At 43.3% G+C, this 19,147-nt stretch overlaps 1 protein-coding gene across 1 annotated transcript; it reads left to right on the top strand.

Moving 5' to 3' along the window:
• Positions 1 to 260: 260 nt before the first annotated feature.
• On the top strand, positions 261 to 644 carry LOC135495271 (nuclear apoptosis-inducing factor 1-like). The gene has a single exon (XM_064783735.1). The coding sequence runs from the start codon at positions 261 to 263 to the stop codon at positions 642 to 644; it is 384 nt and encodes a 127-aa protein (XP_064639805.1).
• The last annotated feature ends 18,503 nt before the right edge of the window (positions 645 to 19,147 follow it).

Here is a 19,147-nt window from a genome sequence, read left to right as displayed (position 1 = left end):
TGTTGTTGATGAATTACACCCTATGCTTCGCATTTGTGATATTATACTTCGTAATCTGGGCCCGGTTGTTTAGAGCACCGATAAGGTTATCAGTCGATAAGTGTTGTCGGTGGATAAAAATCAGTTGTCGGCCGATAGGTAATCCACCGACAAGTATGAGTTGCTCAAAGCCAATTTTTAGACCCTTTTAGTTGTCAGTGGATTTGTCAGTGGATTATCCCACAATGCACCTTGTCATCTCACTTCCTGTATCAAAAAAAATGTCTGACCAAGAGCTGTCTGCTGCAGAAGAGAATGGTAAAATTGTTAGAAAGAAGAACTTTACGGATAAAGGGGTGGCTCTGCTGCTCGACCTAGCAGAGCCACACATCAAGCTTTTAACATCAAAGTTGACAAACACTGTCACCAACAAACTAAAGAAGAGTGTTTGGTATGATATTTCAAGAAAAATTAATGCCCAGGGGGTGGAACAGAGAACCTGGAGGGAAATTAAGTGCAAATGGCAAGGGCTGACAAGTGGAGCCAAGAATAAGATAGCCAAGGAAAAGAGAGAGAAGAGGAAGACCGGAGGTGGACCAGGCCCACGACCGTTAGACCCCGTGTCACAGAAGATAGTGAGCCTTTTTGGTGACAGCCCAAGCTGAGCTGGAATCTCTGGTGGTGTGGAATCTGCAGTGCCATCAACATCAGCAGCATTGCCAACAGCACCAAATTTCAGGTCAAATGGGTCTTCTAGGACAGCCCCAGAGATGCTGGCTCAACTAGCCACCGGTTTTCCCCCATCACTAGCGACACTATGCGGCGAACGATGATTCTATTCCTTTTTCATGTGTGAGGCGCTCTCACTGGAACGGCGATACTTCGGAGCTCCCGATTTTGGTAAATATTTGCTATTTCCCGGGTTGTCATGCCGAGCAAGGGCTAGGTAACGGCCGAGCAAGGGCCAATACGCCGAGCAAGGGCGAGTCGAGCAAGGGCTTTAAAATACAAAATTCCGCCGAGCAAGGGCGGAATTCGTAACATGGCGGTGGCCACAATGCATTGTGTATGTTGATGTGTATGCTGTGTGTATGGTATCTATGCCCCGCATGTTGGAGTGTACATGTAGGGTTTCTATGTAGACCTAGTATGCGTGTATCCGAGGAAGTATTACACCAATCAGGATTTTTCGTTTTGGTCTGTATAGGGCCTAGTGTATTTCGATTGGTCATTTTATGTCTATGCTCGGTGACAGCACCCTTTAGCAAGTTGTTTGGCCCGATTACGTGTTGCTTTTGGATAGGCCCTGCTGGCCTAGATGCCAGGGAACAGTGGATTTTTGCCTCCGGTGTAATGTCTTCGTTCTTTTCCGGGCCTACAAGCATGTTTACATGATTAGCCGGTCTTGCTACATATAGGCCTAGTACCAGTGGCAGTTACTGGTTCAGTGGTTATCCATTCGAGTTGGCAGTCCATACCATCTGCTGGTGTTTTCACGTAGAATGCATTGGATTTATTATCTGTGTAGTGCTCGCCTGTTTTCCTGGGGCCTGGGCTGTGTTATTATCGTTACGGTATTATCTTTAATGTTGGTTTCTTTCAGCTTTACAATGGTTGTGCCAACGGTGATTAAGAGGCAACATACCCTTCGTGGAAGGGATTTACTTCCCTTGTTGGCAAACTTCAAGGCAGCAGATGCCGCTCCCAAGGAATTTGTGAGAATGGTGGTTGATCAGGACATTTCCATGTTGCCAATAGCGGATGTGAAGCGCCATTTTACTGATTTGACGGGGACCTCACCAGACGGTATTATGGATCTGGCTGATCGGGAAAGTAATCTTGACAACAGTAGGCTGTTGTTGCATCGGCCGATTATATATGCTAACGAGGTTGGACATCCAAGAGGCCAAGAGTTGCAGGTATGTGGTGATATTTTCAATGGTCTGTGTGGTAGAGGGTGGTGAGAGTGTCTGTTATTGTTATAATGTTTCACTGACAGGTTATTTTGGTAGAGTTGATGTTCGGTGGAAGTGAATGGCTGTCAATGAACTGAATTGGCTTAGCAGTAACACATTGAGGTCTTGCGCGACTTCTGTAAACTATTTTGGCTCAATGTGCACATACCGGTATGTTGTTCAGTGTTCCCCACAGTTTTAAAGTTAAGAGGGGAAAAAAAAATAAATTTGCGGGCATTGGTAAGCAGCAAGGTGGTTTTTGACTAACTATTTTCATATATACGCAGAGTGGCTAATTTAATTCTCTTTTTTTCAGGAATTGTCGGGGGCATCTATGGCTACACCCCAACAGCTGACTCAACCTGCGCGACGATCTGTGTCTCCTCCGACACCTCTTCCACCAAAAAGACAGCGCCTGGATGGTAAGGAGAAGGATGTATTGGTAAAAGATATGAAAGACAAGGTGAGGAGTTTGGCGACTCAACAAGATCCAAATGATTCACTGTTACTTCTGTATCTCGATGATTTAGCAAGGTTGGCGGTTAATGTTAATCACTCGGATGCATCGTTTCAGAACCAACCATCAACACCTTCACTCCCCAAAATGAAAACAATCAACAAACCCTCTTCTAACCCGACGGTCCCTACCCTGAGGTCAAAGATAGTCAAACCAACGACAAGAGGTAAACCTGCCGATCTGTTCGAGTGTCGTTTCTGCAACGCTGTTTTCACTAACCGACTAAAGTTTCTGGGCCACAGAGTCGGCTGCCGCAAAGCACCACCACCACCACCGCCGCCGAAAGAACGACAATGAAGAAGAATCAAGTGACGACTCAAGTGACGATTGGGAGTCTGTGTGCTCCGAGGCAGACGAGGTGTCCGTCACGGCTCCATCATCGCCACCATGTGAATTAGAAGCCCGCCTCATGAGAGAATGCTTTGGGGATGAGTCCCCGACCCCAACACCCTCAGGAAAGCAAGTGTCGTCGGCCACCAAGCGCCATGGGCCCGCCAACACAATGAAAACCAAGCCATCCTCGGAAGGTGAGCCTGACGCCCAAGTCAGAAAGTTCAAGCCCAGCTCCACGAAGGCAGCACGCAGAGCGGCAGTGGAGGCCAGAATCCATGAGGCTACTGCTCAGAAGAAACAAACTAGCAGGGCTGAGGCGTCACGCGTTGAACCCCTTGCCAAAGAGACAGATCACGAGCCAGATTACCCGTTTGAGGACTGCTCCGACTCTGATGTAATGATTATAAGTGCGTTTGACACGCCGACGCAAGACCCATCCCGTGCGGCCATGGCGGACCCGGACTTAGGAAGGTATAGTCCTGCCGCCAGCTCTACTGGCAGCCTGGCAGCAAGCCCCAGCTGGTCAGCAAGCCCCACCGTGACTGTAGACCAGTCAACAGAAGATAAAACAGGCAGTCCAAGCCCCACCGTGACTGTAGACCAGTCGACAGGAGATAAAACCTGCAATTCAAGTCCCACCGTGACTGTGGACCAACCGGTCGTGGAGAGCCCCAGCAGTCCAGTTGGTCTAACCATGAATCAGCTGACTAATACCAATAGTAGCCCCTGCCGCCTGTCCGGTCCGAACCTGGACACGCCAGACCAGGTTCCACCGTGCCAGCAGACCGATGATGTTCCACCATGCCCGGCCAAGGATGGTCCGACTACTACACCGCCAAGGACTGAAGTACCGATGGAGGCCTCCGCCACATCCGGAAACCAGCAGCAAGATGTAACTCACCTTGAGACGGTTGTGGTGGTCTCCCCGACCAAGCGGATGGACCAAGGGAACCTCGGAACAGACCTGTTCATGCCACAGGACATGGCCGCGTTTAGGCCCCCCTGTCCGCCTTTTCTGAAACCACGGGTACCGAAGGTGAAGCCAGCACCCAACTATCTACCAAAGAACGTGTTTGACGGAGTCGTCCCTAGAAGGTACACGAGGAAGATTACGGAGATTCTGCCTGACGGCACTCAGAAGACGACGGAGGAGTGTTGGGAGTTTCCCATGTAGACGCGTTTTTATTGAGAGCTTGACATAATTTTTCACTTGTTAAATTCGACTAGGTTCGAATTTTGGTTGGGGGTTGTGTAACATTTTCGTCAAATGTCGGGTTTTAAAATTATGTGTTTTTTTTTGCCTTTCCTTTAACCTTGTCCACGTAACCTTTACGGGTCTTCCCTTCCATCTTGGATTATCCCTTTTTCAACTGTCATCATAAAGGTAGGCTTCACCACTATTTTTACTCCAAATACCATATTTACCCCATCAGAATTCTGCCCACTTGAGTATTAACAGGTTTAAGATTGTGTCAAGCATCTCCCTCTGTCAGAATGTGCTGTGGACTCTTATTCTATCACAGATCTGCCTCCATATTTGTTTGGACGTTTTGCCGCTCTCCCTTTAATGCTATTGCTATGTACAGTGTACATTTGTACGCGGCCTCCCTATGCTTATGAATCATGAATGTTTTCTGAGGTAAATTTGCTGAGAAGCATGTGTGGAAAAGGATAGCGTAATGTAAGCATTCTATAGATGTATAGAAAGAGTGTCAAAGAGCCATAGATTGGCTGTAAACTTATTGTAAAGTCGGCAATGCCGTGTTGTCCAGGATGCCGGCCTGGTTTTCCCCGCCAGCCCACCTAATGCAACATTTTGACTCTAAAACCCTTATGTAAGGTTCCCAACTGTTATTCAGAGCAAACTATTGATGTTAATCTCTTCATCGGAGATGTTTTTGCTACACTTTAGTACATTCCGGTTGTTTTTGGACACTTTGTTATCTGTCCCTCGTGTGTCGGTTAGTTCCGCTGTCTTCTCACTTGGCGGCGCCACCGTCCGTAATGAATCTTAAGTTGTGATTGTGAAGGACTTGTCTCTGGATGTGACATTGTCCTAGATTGTGACAAGACTAACTATTGGTATATTGGTATATTGGTATATTGGTATATTGATTTAGATGTTCTATTATTGTTCATATTAGATGCTCAGGAGTTCTTTCTATCGTTCCAGTTGAACCATCATCATCCGCTGTCTACATCATCATCATCCGCTGTCTACATCATCATCATCCCCTGTCTACATCATCATCATATGTCTTCGTCGTTCGTTGAAGCTTCATCGTCGAGATGTGTTTGAAAATAAAGAGACTTTTTTACTGTTATATATGTCAATCCATCAAGTCTTCAAGCTCAATCCCACATTCTGAACATTGTCTACAAGGAAATCTTCTGAACCAAGAGCCAAGGACCCACATGATCCTATCAAACCTTCAATTGACAACAAACTCTTTTCAAAACATTGAGTCACGAGTGTGCAGGGAATCTAATTTTTCTGCTCCGATAAAAAATCACGTTTTTTTCATAGTTAATAACTATCGTTCGACGATGAAAAGACATTAGTAAGATAGAGCTGAGGAGAGAGTATCCAGTGATTGTTGGGCGAAAGAGGTTTTATTCCTACTTCTTGCAAAAACCGTTGTGGTTTGTTGCTGAAAGACTGTCCTAAGTGTGAACATACATGTACGTGTACATATGTATGTTCATTAGCAGTGGGCAACGAGCATAGCCGAACTTTCGTCACGCTTCACTGGCCTCAAAGACCATTGCTGAACATTTCTCTGGAACGCCCAGACTAGCTGGGGAAAAGTGTAAATGCGATCAACGTTCGCCACAGGAGGGCTTAGGAAGTCCAGATTTAAAAACAACCGGAAGAGACCTTGTCGATGCCGATGGTGAGGCTGAAATTTCCGATGCTGAGACGATTGCAGATATTCCTGAAAATACCGCACCCCAGAAGGGTAGAGTACATGTAGTAGACAGTGCCCTACTAGCATATCTTGCATACACGATGCAATCAGCCTCGCGGAGCAATATCAATGAAATGGCCAGGGCCATTGTGCTCACCTCATGTGGAGGGAAGATGGATAAAGAGCATGGTATTGTGTCATGTAGTGTTAAGTTTGACGTAGGTCCAAGCAATTACAATTTCCCCAAATTGGCCAATTTACAGTACATTCGACCTCTGTGACCTTGAAAAGTAGGTCAAATCAAAGAAGACCCGGGTGACACATTGAATGGTTGTTAAAATAAGATGTACCTATGATATAAAATTGGTGCCAATCGGGCAAGTAATTACTAGGAATAATGGCATTTTGAAGAATTTAGGATTTGGCCCCCTCCCTGGAGGCCAAACGGCAAATCAGATCGCACCAAACTTCGGTACCTGAGATCACCTGACCAAGGGGTACATGTGTACTTAATTTGTGATCAATAGTCATTGCAGTTAAGAAACGTGCCATAGTTACGGCCTGACGGCCAATTTACGCCATTTGACCTCTGTGACCTTGACAAGAAGGTCAAATTAAAAACCTGTGTGACATATACTGTATGGTGGTTAGATGTACCCATGATATCAAATTGGTGGCAATCGGGCAAGAAGTTAAGGAATAATCACATTTTAAGGTTTTTGGATTTTGCCCCCTGGTGGTCAAGTGGTGAATCATATTGGACCAAACTTCGGTCCCTGAGATCACCTGACTAAGGGGTAAATGTGTACCAAATTTGGGATTAATAGTCATTGCAGTTTAGAAACGTGCCATCGTTACATCCTAACGGCCAATTTACACCATTTGACCTCTGTGACCTTAAAAGGTAGGTCAAATCAAAAACCCGTACGATATGTGATGTATCCTTGCCAGGAGTACCTACCATAAAAATTTTTTTAAAACGGATCATTAATAAGAGACATATCACACTTTTTATGTTTTAAGTTTTAGCCCCCTGGTGGCCAAGTCATGAACCAGACCGGACCGCAATTCAGTGTCAGAGTACCTCTGACCTAGGGAGTCATGTGTACAAAGTTTCAAGTTCATAGCACAAGCGGTTAAGAAACGTGCCACACAGGATACGGACGACGACGGACGACGACGACGACGACGGACACAGGGCTAACGTATAGACTCCCCGAACGGTGAGCCAAAAAGGTGGCCATCCAGAACTTTACGGGAGATGATGTTACGAAAGCGAAGGACCTCTTGTGGGAAGCAGCTGGCAAGGATATAATCGGTATCAAAAAGAGTCGCCAGTCATCTGCTACTAGAACTGCAGAGGAGGCCCATATCGGTGATATCATGGGGGCGATGGGAAAGCTCGATGCCGCTGGTGCCATGCCGAATATAGTGGTTTCAACAATGCAGCTGGGTGCCCTGCCAAAGATTCACCCGGAGGATATCAGTTATATGACGATCGTCTATCGCATGGTTGATGTGGAGAAGAAAACGAAAAGTATTCAGGAATGTGTCGATATGCTAATGAAAGAAAATCGTGTCCTGAAGGAGTTGATCAGCGCCCTTAAAAACAAGGGGGTATCAAAGGGCAACGATGATACTGCGAACTGGGACGATATGAACGTTGAGTCATTCGATTTGATTTATGCAGCACATCATGGCTGGAAATTGCGGTGGTGACGTCATCGGCACGCCCCTCTAGCTTATCGGACGTTAGATCATTTCTTGGTCTGGTTACGTACTATAAAAATTTCATCCCCATTTTTGGTGATAAGGCCAAGCCCTTACATGACTTAACAAGAAAAGACCAAATCTTTGAGTGGTCTGAAGAAGCCTTGAAAAGCTTTATCAAGTTAAAACGATGTCTTGTAGCAGCCCCAATATTGGCTTACCCCATGGTAAGTGGGTGTTTCATTCTTGATACGGATTGCTCGGGTTTTGGTATGGGTGGCATCATTTCCCAGATTCAGAACGGACAGAAACGAGTGATTGCGTGTGGCAGTAAAACGTTGAATAAATCAGAGAAAAATTATTGTGTGACCTGTCGTGGGCTGCTTGCTGTAGTCACGTTTGTAAAAAAGTTTCGTCATTTTCTATACGCGAAAAGATTTATGATAAGAGTAGATCACAGTAGCCTAGTATGGTTGGTAAATTTCAAAGAGCCCGAAGGTCAGTTAGCGAGATGGATCGAGTATCTGGGCACGTTTGATTTTGAGATATTACATAGACCGGGCAAAGACCATGGAGCAGCTGATGCTCTTTCGAGGAAACCTTGTAAATTCTGTGATCGTTATGAGTTACGAGAAGCCCATTGCAGAAACGTAGTCAATTCCAAGTGTACACGTTAATAGCAATAAGGATATAAACGAGAAAATGGAAGTCCGCGAGTCTGAACAACATGAAATAGGTGTGCAAACTGATTACTCAGGTCCCCTAGAAAATGCTGCGCCGGCAAAAATTAAGTGGATACCAAAGAATTGGTATCATCAGGCCAAAAAGCCCGTTAGAAAAATGCGACGGAATTGCGATGCAGTTAATCAATGTGTAAATGTCATCACAATTGGCACGGACCCAAGATGGAGTGAAGATAGCATCGCACATTCACAACGTCAAGACGCACAATTGAAATGGATCGTTAAATTAAAGGAGGAGAACCATGTACGTCCGTCATGGGAGTCAGTTGCTTTACAAAATGAATCCGATAGGCATTATTCGTCATTGTGGGACCAACTTGAATTCAGAAATAATGTATTGTGTCAGAAATGTGAGTCAGGCGACGGCCGTACTGTAAAATATAAAACGATCTTGCCAAAAGAATATCATGAGGAAATTTTTGCTCAACTTCATTCAGTGAGAACCGCGGCGCATTTACGATCATTGAAAACGCACGAGAAGGCAAAGAAAAGGTTCTATTTCAAAAATATCAAACGGGTCATTTATGCTTTGTGCGAAAAATGACAAGCGTGCGTCGAGAAAATTTCCACCTCACAGATCACACAGCTCTTTACAAACATATTTAGTTGGCGCACCCTTGGAAAGAGTTTCGGCTGACATACTTGGGCCATTGCCAATTACCGCTCCCCAAAACAGATTCGTACTCGTTATCGGTTGCCATTTTACGAAATGGATGGAAGCATACCCTTTGCCAAATCAAGAAGCTGAAACGGACTCAAGAAAGATCGTATCAGAGTTTGTTTGTCGTTATGGCGCATTCCGACAGTTTCATACAGACAAAGGAACCAATTTCGAGTCAAACGTAATGAAAGAAGTTTGTGAGATCTTGGGGATTCAAAAAACGTCCACGACGGCGTATCATCCTCAATCAGACGGTCAAATCGAAAGAATGAACAGGTGTTTAAATAGCATGTTAGCAGTTATGATTAGGAAAAACCAGAAAGACTGGGACTTACAGTTGCCTTTTGCCATGTTTGCATATCGTACCGCGATGCATGCAACCACAAACTTTTCGCCCTATCACATGTGTTTTGGCCGTGAAGTGAACCTGCCTATCGACATTATGTACGGATCGCCGAACGATGAACAAGTCGAAACGTCAGAATTTACTACGAATTTAAGACGAGATTTGGAAGAAGCGTACGAAAAAACACACGAAATTACATCGGCCAGCAACATCTTCGACAGAAACGTTTATACGATCAACGAGCTCATGGAGGACCGTATCAAGTCGGCGAGTTCGTATGGTTATATCAACCAAAGCGAAAGAAGGGAATTACGACGAAATTATGTTGTAACTGGCTAGGACCATTCATGATCACAAAACGCCTATACGATACAGTATACAGAATTCAGAAGAACCGCGCCGCACAACCGAAAGTTGCTCACTATGACCGCTTGAAGAAATATAATGGCGTGAACGCAAAACCATGGACAATCGAAGAGTATCAAACCGAAATAGTCGCCTCGGAATCCGAATCTTAATGCGAAAGCGAAAATGATCAAGGAGTTGGGACTCTAATCGAATTCGAAACGTTAAATGTCACGAACGGTGACGAAAGCCACGATCCAGATGAGAAGACCAACGTTGACCACAATTGGGATGCTGTAACCGAAATGGAAAAGAGACAACCACGAAAACCGAAACGACTGATCGAAAGTTGTTAGATCCGCTCTACGCCTCTATAAAAAAAAAATGATTGCGTTATATGTTAACTCATATTATCTTCTTTACATTTACAGAGATGCCATTTGCTCGGAAGAAGTTTAGTGTATGTGAGAGATGCCATCGACAGTTTACTAATAAAGAATCCCTAAGGAAACATCTATCGAAGTGTAAACAAATCACGAGGTTTGATCAAACAGCATTCTGTATATACCGCTGCGGGAAAGTTTTTACGACCAATAAGAAAGCGGAAAAACACGCATTGAGTTGTTTAACAAAGACGAATATAACAGATAAGCCACTGGCAGCTAAAAGAGAGAAAATGTCCCAGTCACCCGTCGTCACAATGATCGAATCAGGCGAGGACAGCTTCAAGGAGTCCCCTTTACGATTTCAAGCATACAGCAAGAGACATCAGCAATTACTTGCTAATGTATTCGGCGATCATATTTTTGACATAGACTTTATGACTGAAACGAACCCGCACGAGTCGATGGATACAACTAACTCGACACCCGTACAAGACGAACCGCGCTCATCATACATTGCAAATTTGGAACTGTCACCTATCTCTGATGATGAGAACACTGAAATGTCAAATGGATATGAGTCGGCCCAAATGATAGCTAATATGACTGTGAACTCTAATCCCGGCCTAGGTACTTATGAACCCGCAGAAGAGGAATGTGTACAAGCGGTGAATGCACTCTCAGTACCTGCGAGCGAAGAATATCTTCCAAGTAAAACCGCTGTTCTAGATGAAGAATATGTTCCCGCGCCGATTGTATCTTACAATGTTACGCCAGTTTCGTACACGCCGACGCCAATTAAGGCAGCAACAACATCGCCACCGAAAATGATACCTCTTGAACCCGTACCTGGAGAGGAGCCAAAGGACCCCAGACATACCGGATCGAACTCGAAGAAAATTACAACACAGAACCACCTGGCCTCACTAGACAATTTCATACCCTGGGAGTTTAAGAAAGTTACAGTCACAACAAAGCCGGACGGTACTATGATAACGGAAATCAGAAAATGGAGGTACGGAAAACCAAGTAACGAAGAGTGAAATCGGATGACTCTGTGTTTGTGAAAGGCCCGGCCGTTACGTAAAATAATAAAATCAGAATGTATATCGCCCATGCTACGACCTCGAATCACGTCGTGACGTTGTTAATCATCGGATTACTCCATGTTGTAAAATGCCTGGAAATTACGAATTATATAAAATCAGAATGTGTATCGCCCATGCTACGACCTCGTGACGTCGTGACATTGTTACTGTGTACATATCGGGATACTATGTGTTTTATATAAAATGAACGACAGTTACGATATCTAAAATCTATAGTCGAGTGACGTAGTAACGTTGTTACTGTATACGTATCAGAATACTATGGGCCAAATTCATAAAGGGCGTTTAAGGGTTAGACGTGTGTAACTACTCCCTGATCAGTTTCAGGGCCTATTCATATTCGGTGAAGATTTACATGAAGGACCTGAATCTGTCTATTCAGTAGTTAAACGCTGTTTTAAGCTAAACGCCCTTTATGAATTTGGCCCTATGTGTTTAAAAAATTTGGCAGTTACGATATCTAAACAAAATTTACGGCGCTCGCTACTCATACGGGATCGGTTTCGAATATTAACGTGATCATTCTGTGACATCTAGCATTATGTGAGATATGATATGAACTAGAATATTATGGATAAAGCCAAGTCTCCCGTTAGATGGAATGTAAGAACTGTAGATGGTTAATCCTGGAGAAGATTTTGAAAGTACAGATGAACAGAACTCTTGAACTGTTATATATTAAAGAAAATTTATATTGGTGTTTCATGTTTGATGTACATGTATTTGTAAAAAGGTTTCCAAATTTAAAAGGGATTGGAAAAGAGTAAGTTTGCTCATTGGTATGATACCTTTGGCGTCGTAGATGGGAGAATCTTGTTGTAAAATTTAACTTCTATCAAAATCTCGTGTTTCAAATTCAAGCTGGTTTGAATTTTGGTTGGGGGCTTTGTGGAGATTTTGCCTAGAGTTTTTATGATCAAAATTGTTTGAGTTATATTTTTCGGTGACAACCTATCATCATCTTCAAAATTTGAAACCTGGTCTTTCCATCACCTCTTCAATACTCTGTATCGTCGTGGGATCGTTAAGAAGATAGTTATTTTGACAATTTAGCAAAGAATTGAGGATTTATATAGTTCAAAAAGTGAGTTAGGTAAAAAGAAGTATGTTCAAGAACTTGTTTCAAAACAAGTTATCTCAGAAAACGATCTAGGGTCAGCTTAAATGATCACAACAAGTTTGCTCAAAATCCTTTGATCTCAGCCGGTTTTGCCGTTGGAATGTACACTGTACATTTCTGTACAAATACATGGGCTATGGTCCTGTACAAAGTTGTTTACCTGTACATTTTACACTGTGCTATGCCCGTAATACTGTGGCGCGCTTCACGTACATTTTTGTGTGAGGTCAACGGCCTTGTGATCGAGCAGGCTGTCGTTGATTTCCATCTTACAAAATACGCATGCGAATTAAATGCGGTTTTCGGCATTGGGTCAATCTTTCATATAAATCCGTTATCCACATACAGGTGCTTTGTCAGTTCCATAAGATGCTTTTGAAAAGAGTTTGACACGACACTGCCCGTTTCGTGATGACGTCATCGCATTAATGATCGGGAATTTGTTGTGATATCGTGTTTGCTCTGGTGCATCAACGTCTCGTATTGAAAAGATATATGAACCAAACTATTCAAAATTAATATGTATGAGAATCAAGGTATTTTCCCAAATGTATCTAATCAAATATAATGTATATATTTACCTTTGAGTCATCTATCTACCTCCAAAATGAGTTTTGTCCGAACTTTCGTAACGCTGAATCAGCTGTGAGATTCTTGAGAACACGTGGCGAAGGGGAATTTTCTGAAACTTCGGGCCGCGCGCCTACTCAATGTTTATGAAATCAACTGAAAGTTTGAATAATGATGCCTGATTACCTTATATTATAAAGAAACTGTATTCATGGTTTTACGAAAGCTTGTATATTTCCGATGAGTTTGTAATCCAAAGTTAGGAGAACATGTTGTAAATTTACCGAAGTGTTGATCGCCATCTTGACGCGCCAATCAGCGGCAAGCTCTGTGGCGTTACATTTTGTTACGAATTGTGTCATTGGTTTAGAGAGCACGACGCGATGTCGCGTTTTGGTATAAAAGGCGTCAAGTAATGACGTAAAATTAAGGTGGACATCAATAAATAACTACGTCCCCCGTGGCCCTGGTCAATGTCACTGTGACATGCGTCGTCATAGCAACCGTAGATCAGCTGTGTTTTGTTAACATTTAGTGAAGCAGTGATTGAGTTTCTTCTATGCAAAGGATGCCTAATATTGTGTGACCAGAGATTTAGTTCTTATGAAATGTACCTTATTGTATTGAATTCATAAGTGAAATATCTTCCATCTCTTGGAAACACCTACCAATATATGCTTTATACCTATATGTATATAAGTTGTTTACATTGTTATAATTCTAAACAAAGTTACTGTTATTGATATCTGACTTCGTTATTTTTGTGACTCGAACCCACACTTGTGGCAACGCCCTTTACGCCAACAGTCTATAAGTTCAATACTGTAAATCAATCTAACTCAAAATCGCCACACCACCGAGTTGGTAAATGAGGCACGTGAGATAGAGATTATATCCGATGAAGAGAGGCCAACAAGGCCCTTATTTCACGATGTGTTAAGTGACCTAGAAATAGCATTTTTAGGCCCTGGTTATAAAAATGACAAGAGCAAACCTACTGATATGAGTCAGACAGTCAGGATTGATGAGCAATGTACCTCTGCTATCACGAGAGCAAAACAGGCAAAGTTGGCCACTGTGCCAGAAATAAAAGCTAGTAGTTCTGGTCAAAAATCAGATGCTCAGGCCGATGTTACAACTAGTAACCTTCAACAATCAACCGATGAGGTTAAAGAAAAGATTACCACTGAATGTGCTCTGGTAACAGAAATGATCGGTTCGGAACTTGAAAAATTACAATGCATGGATAAATTCCCAAATGTACCCTCCACACAGTTGGCAAATGTTGAAATAGTGAAGAAACAATTAGGTCTTAGTGACAGGGGCATAAGTGGCCACAACAATATATCACAACCCATGATATCGACTCCGCTGTTGAGTCCTCAAACTACTGCCATAGAAGCAGCTGTGAAGACAAAGGTGAACAAACACCCAAGACTATCACCATTCACTGGGAAGGGGTCAGAAACCTGGGAAATCTGGTTCAATCGCTTTTCTGATGTAGCCAAACAAGGAAAGTGGTCTAATGAAGCTAAACTAGATGTGCTGATACCCAGATTGGAAGGTTCAGCAGGGGAGTTTGTTTTTGGCCAATTGTCTGAGGACACTCGCCAAGACTATGACAAGTTGATCAAAGAAGTAAGTAGTCGTTTCAAAAAGATCGAACTAAGTACCATTATGGTAAGAAATTTACCAATAGAATGCAAAAATCAGATGAATCTGCTGAAAACTATTGTGCAGAGTTGAAGAAGTATTATGATAAGGCCTATCCTGGGCGGGACAACAGTGTCCGTGAATCGGATAAACTCCGCAGATTTATTGTTGGGTTGTGGGACGAGAAATGTCAACACCAGGTTGAATATCTCAAATGCCCAACCACTCTAGACGAGGCTGTGACACATGTTGTCAAATAAAGAGAATCCAAAGCTTTAAGGGAGACACGTGCCAAAAGAAATGGCCGTGTAAAAGGACGGCATTCTAGAACTGTAGATGGTGCAGTCATAGTTTCTGACAGTGACAGTGAGTCAGATGAAGAACAGCCTCAGTCAAATGCTAGACGAGCCAATGTTGGCATAAAAAAAGTCTCAGTTGACACTTCCAAGAATTCAAAAACAGACCAAACAACAGGCATTGAGACAGGTACCTTAGCAGGGGTGAATAAACACGGTGAGCTGCCCACTGCAGGTAGTGATAATTATAAAAACATGACCGAGGATATAATAGCTGGTATACAGAAAGTTATATCTTCTAATACCATCCCAGCATGTAACAATTTTGAACAATCTCCACAGAGAGAAAATGATTGAAATGGACAAGGACAGTCCAATCGTGGGGGTTATAGACCCCGGCAACAGGACGATAACTGTTGGCACTGTGGACGATATGGCCATAGACAATACGAATGTGGCGAAATGCTGCGCGAACATGGTATGCAAGATGAGTACAGGCAACGAGGGCCTCCTCGACAGTTCTCAAATAGGCAGAACACTGATACCAATAGGCAACATCAGGCCGAACTGGTCCCAGAAATAGGACCAATAATAGCGAAGTGGCACATGGACCACGTGTAAAAAATCAATCCCGACCCCAGAAAAACTAGTTCCAGCCGTTCCTGAGGGCAACGAAACGGTCGATGAAAGTTCTGTTGCGCTGACAACTTGTAGCGATATTGGTGAAAAAAATGGTAAAATTAGTGACGAAAAGGTTGCTGGAGATAAAGTTGAAGAAAATGAAACAATAAGACAACAAAAGTCTTTACCTTGTGGTATTTATGTTATTGGCGCAGTCCAAAAGAAACAAGTTTTAATAACAGTAGATTCAGGAGCAAGTAGGACATTTATGTCTAAGAAAATATATGAACAAATTAAGACTGGGCAGAGACCCAAACTAGAGTTAGAAATGAAATCAGAAGTTATGACTGGTGCTGATGGGAAACCTATATCGCGACTTGGTAAAGCCAAATTTGAGCTTAAACTTGGCCCACTTACTATAACAAGAGAAATTATTGTGGCAGAGATAGAAGATGATGTACTGCTAGGGGCAGACATATTATTGAAAGAGCCTGAAGGGCCAGCTAACTTGTTGTTGCGAGAAAAGTTGATGATTATAAATGGGGTTGAAGTTCCCCTGAAGCTTGTGGGAGTGCAAACTAAAGCTAGACGAGTTTATGCTGCAGACCATACATTGGTGCCTGCATTCAGTGAATGTAACATAGATTGTTTTATTGAGCCCCGGGAGGCTGGTTCAGAGAAGTGTGACCGTTGTTTATTAGTAGAGAATGTGGAAACTGTGACCGAGACACTGGGTGTAATTGTAGCACCATGTCTTGTGAATGCATTAGATAATGCTGCTGTAAAAGTAAGAGTACTGAATCTAGATAGAGAACCGAAGTCGCTCAAGCAGGACATGACAATGGGTATGGCTAATGATGTGAGCCAGCCATTTGAAGTCATTTGTGCAGAAGAAGATCCCCAAGAAAGGGATGAGTTTGTGTGCGTGCGCCACATGAAAGCTGAGTCACCAGAACTCATATTCGATATTGCCAATGTTGGTAGTGACCCTGAAACTGGGCATGATGAAGTGAGAAAAGTAACCATAGATAAAGCAGAAGGGTCCCGACAATGTCATGAAGTTGGTCAATTGGCCAACTCCCAAGAACCAAACTGAGGTCCGAGGTTTGTTGGGGCTTGCCTCCTATTACCGTCGGCATATCAAATTATTTTCTGAGATAGTGAGACCACTGACTGGGTTGACAAAGAAAGATCACAAATTTGAGTCAACGGCTAAATGCCAGGAAGCGTTTGAGAACATCAAACAGATTCTCACCAGTCCACCAGTAATGGCCTACCCAAAGCCAAATTGTCCTGATATACTTGACTGTGATGCCAGTGGTGAAACCATTGGAGGAGTCCTTTCACAAGTTCAAGATGGTGAAGAAAGAGTAATCGCCTATGGGTCAAGAACCCTACACAAAACAGAAAGAAATTACTGTGTCACGGACCGTGAGCTGTTAGCTGTTAAGTTCCTCATAAAATATTACAAATTCTACTTGCTTGGTCAACCACTCTTTAAAGTCAGAACTGATCATCAGGCAATTGTCTGGTTGTACTCTCTCAAAGAAGCAAAAGACAGAATAGTGAGATGGATTGAGACTCTCTCTCAATACTTCTTTGAACTTGAATATCGGCCTGGTAAAATCCATCAAAATGCCGATGGGTTGTCAAGATGTCCAAACCCACGTGATTGTCATGTGATGACAGCAAAGTCATGCCCTGTGGGCCGTGCAAAAAGTGTCAGAAGAGAGCCATAGACATGCTCAGTACCTGGTATGAGCACACTGAAGTCAAGCGTGTGACTCTAAGGTCTGAACAACCACCTCAATTGGTGTCCACCCCTCTTGGTAATAGCTTAGCAGACCTAAGAGTCAAACAACTTGCCGACCCAGATCTGGCACCTCTTATCAAATGGCAGGAGGGTGGCAGCCGCCCAAATGGTGATGATGTCTTTGAGTCTAGTCAGACAACACGTCATTATTGGAACTATTGGCACAACTTGTGCATGAGAAATTGTGTCCTCTTTAAAAAATTTGCGAAAAGGGATGGTACTGACACTTATTTACAACTCCTTGTTCCAAGATCAATGAGAACTGAGATATTAAGGATGAATCATGCAGCACTATTGAGTGGCGGCCATCTTGGCAAGAAAAAGACTGTAGAAAAGTTACTCAGAAACTTTTATTGGTTTGGAGTGCGTGAAGATGTGACAATTTGCATTGCAAGGTGCGACGAATGTGCTTCCATCAAGCCTCCACTAAAGCCACCACGTGCACCATTAGGCTCCATGCCTGTTGGAGGAGTCCTTGACAGACTGTCAACTGATATACTGGGACCATTTCCACTCTCTGATAGTGGAAATCACTATGTCTTGTCTGTTTGTGATTATAACACCAAATGGGTGGAGTTATTTGCTGTCCCTGATCAAACTGCAGTTACATGTGCCAACAAAATTGTGAATGAGGTGATTGCTAGATTTGGCTGTCCATTAGACCTCCATAGTGACCAAGGCAGAAACTATGAAAGCAACCTCTTTGCAGAAGTTTGTAAATTACTTGAAATAAGAAAGACACGCACTGCAAGTGGGCATGCTGCCTGCAATGGCCAAGTTGAACGTTTCAAAAAAACTCTAGTCCGCATGATCAAAGCATACATGAAAGGACAACAGACTAAATGGGATGAGAATTTTGGTTGTATGGCTGCTGCATATAGGGTCACCCCTCATGAAAGTACAGGACTGTCCCCTTACATGCTCATGCTGGACAGAGAAGTCAGACTTCCATCAGAAGTTATGTTTGGTACTGGTAAATCTCACCCTGATGAGAATGTTACTTCATATGGCCAATATGTCTCTGAACTTAGAGATCGCTTTCTGGTAGCACATGATGTAGCAAGGAAACATCTGAAAAAGTATGCGCAAAGACGCACAGGTTATTATGACGCCAAAACCTGTCTAACCAAGTACCGCCGAGGTAGTCTGGTGTGAATTTTGTCCGATATCACACAACTCAACATCACGCCAAAATTATGACGTTCTTATGAAGGCCCATACCTGGTCCTTTACAAAATAAATGATTTGGACTATAGAGTTCAGTTAGATGCACGAGGCAAACACAAAAGAGTGCACCACAACAGGCTCAAACCATATGCTGGGACTCAGTTCTTGCCCTGGGCCAAAGATGCACTGAGAAAAACAAAGAGACCTACTCACTATTAGAATTATTCTGACCATTGTGGCTAAACAGACCGGAAGGTCGCTAGAAATGCCCATGTCAAACTTAATTTTCACTTGTGAAATTCAGAAGCGCTGTCTTCATTTTATCTTTGTTGTCATGGCAACATATTTGTAAGTTTAAAATCTTACAAGAGTGTATTCCTAAATCAGGGACTTGTAATTTGACATTTATTTATTATAGAGGACATCAATATCTTACCTCTCCTCTTTCCCATTTCAGTAAGATGCAACAGGCACGCAACTTGTACCACTGCCGGGGGTGCACCTATCAAAGCCCTAACTACCACTACACCGTATGTCATGTGCTGAAGAAGCATCTGTCTGCATCACAGATACCGTGGTATTGCTTACTATGCCAAGCCAGGTCAAGAACCTGTGCAATTGCAACACGCCACTTCTTCACCAATCACCAGATGGAAGTCGGCCACGGCTACCAATTCCACAAGACTGTGGGCGGCCAGAAACGAAACTGGTCAAGCGCTGAGTTCGCCACATGGATCGAAAAGGATGCCCAGCAAACGACACGCTGTCCGAAGCGCTGTTCTTGTGCCTGATGCACACAACATCCACCGCCGAGAGGTCATTGTTTCCAGAACTGTTAGACAACGCTGTGAGGCAAGCCTTCAGGCCCTGTCATCTGACCTCGGTCATGGGGTTGATGCTGATCTGCCCATTAATCT

Source organism: Lineus longissimus, chromosome 11 (genome assembly GCF_910592395.1).
Source record: "Lineus longissimus chromosome 11, tnLinLong1.2, whole genome shotgun sequence".
In the NCBI taxonomy this organism is placed as follows: Eukaryota; Metazoa; Nemertea; class Pilidiophora; order Heteronemertea; family Lineidae; genus Lineus; species Lineus longissimus.
Note: the sequence above shows the minus strand (reverse complement) of the source record. Positions and strands in the feature narration are given on the sequence as shown.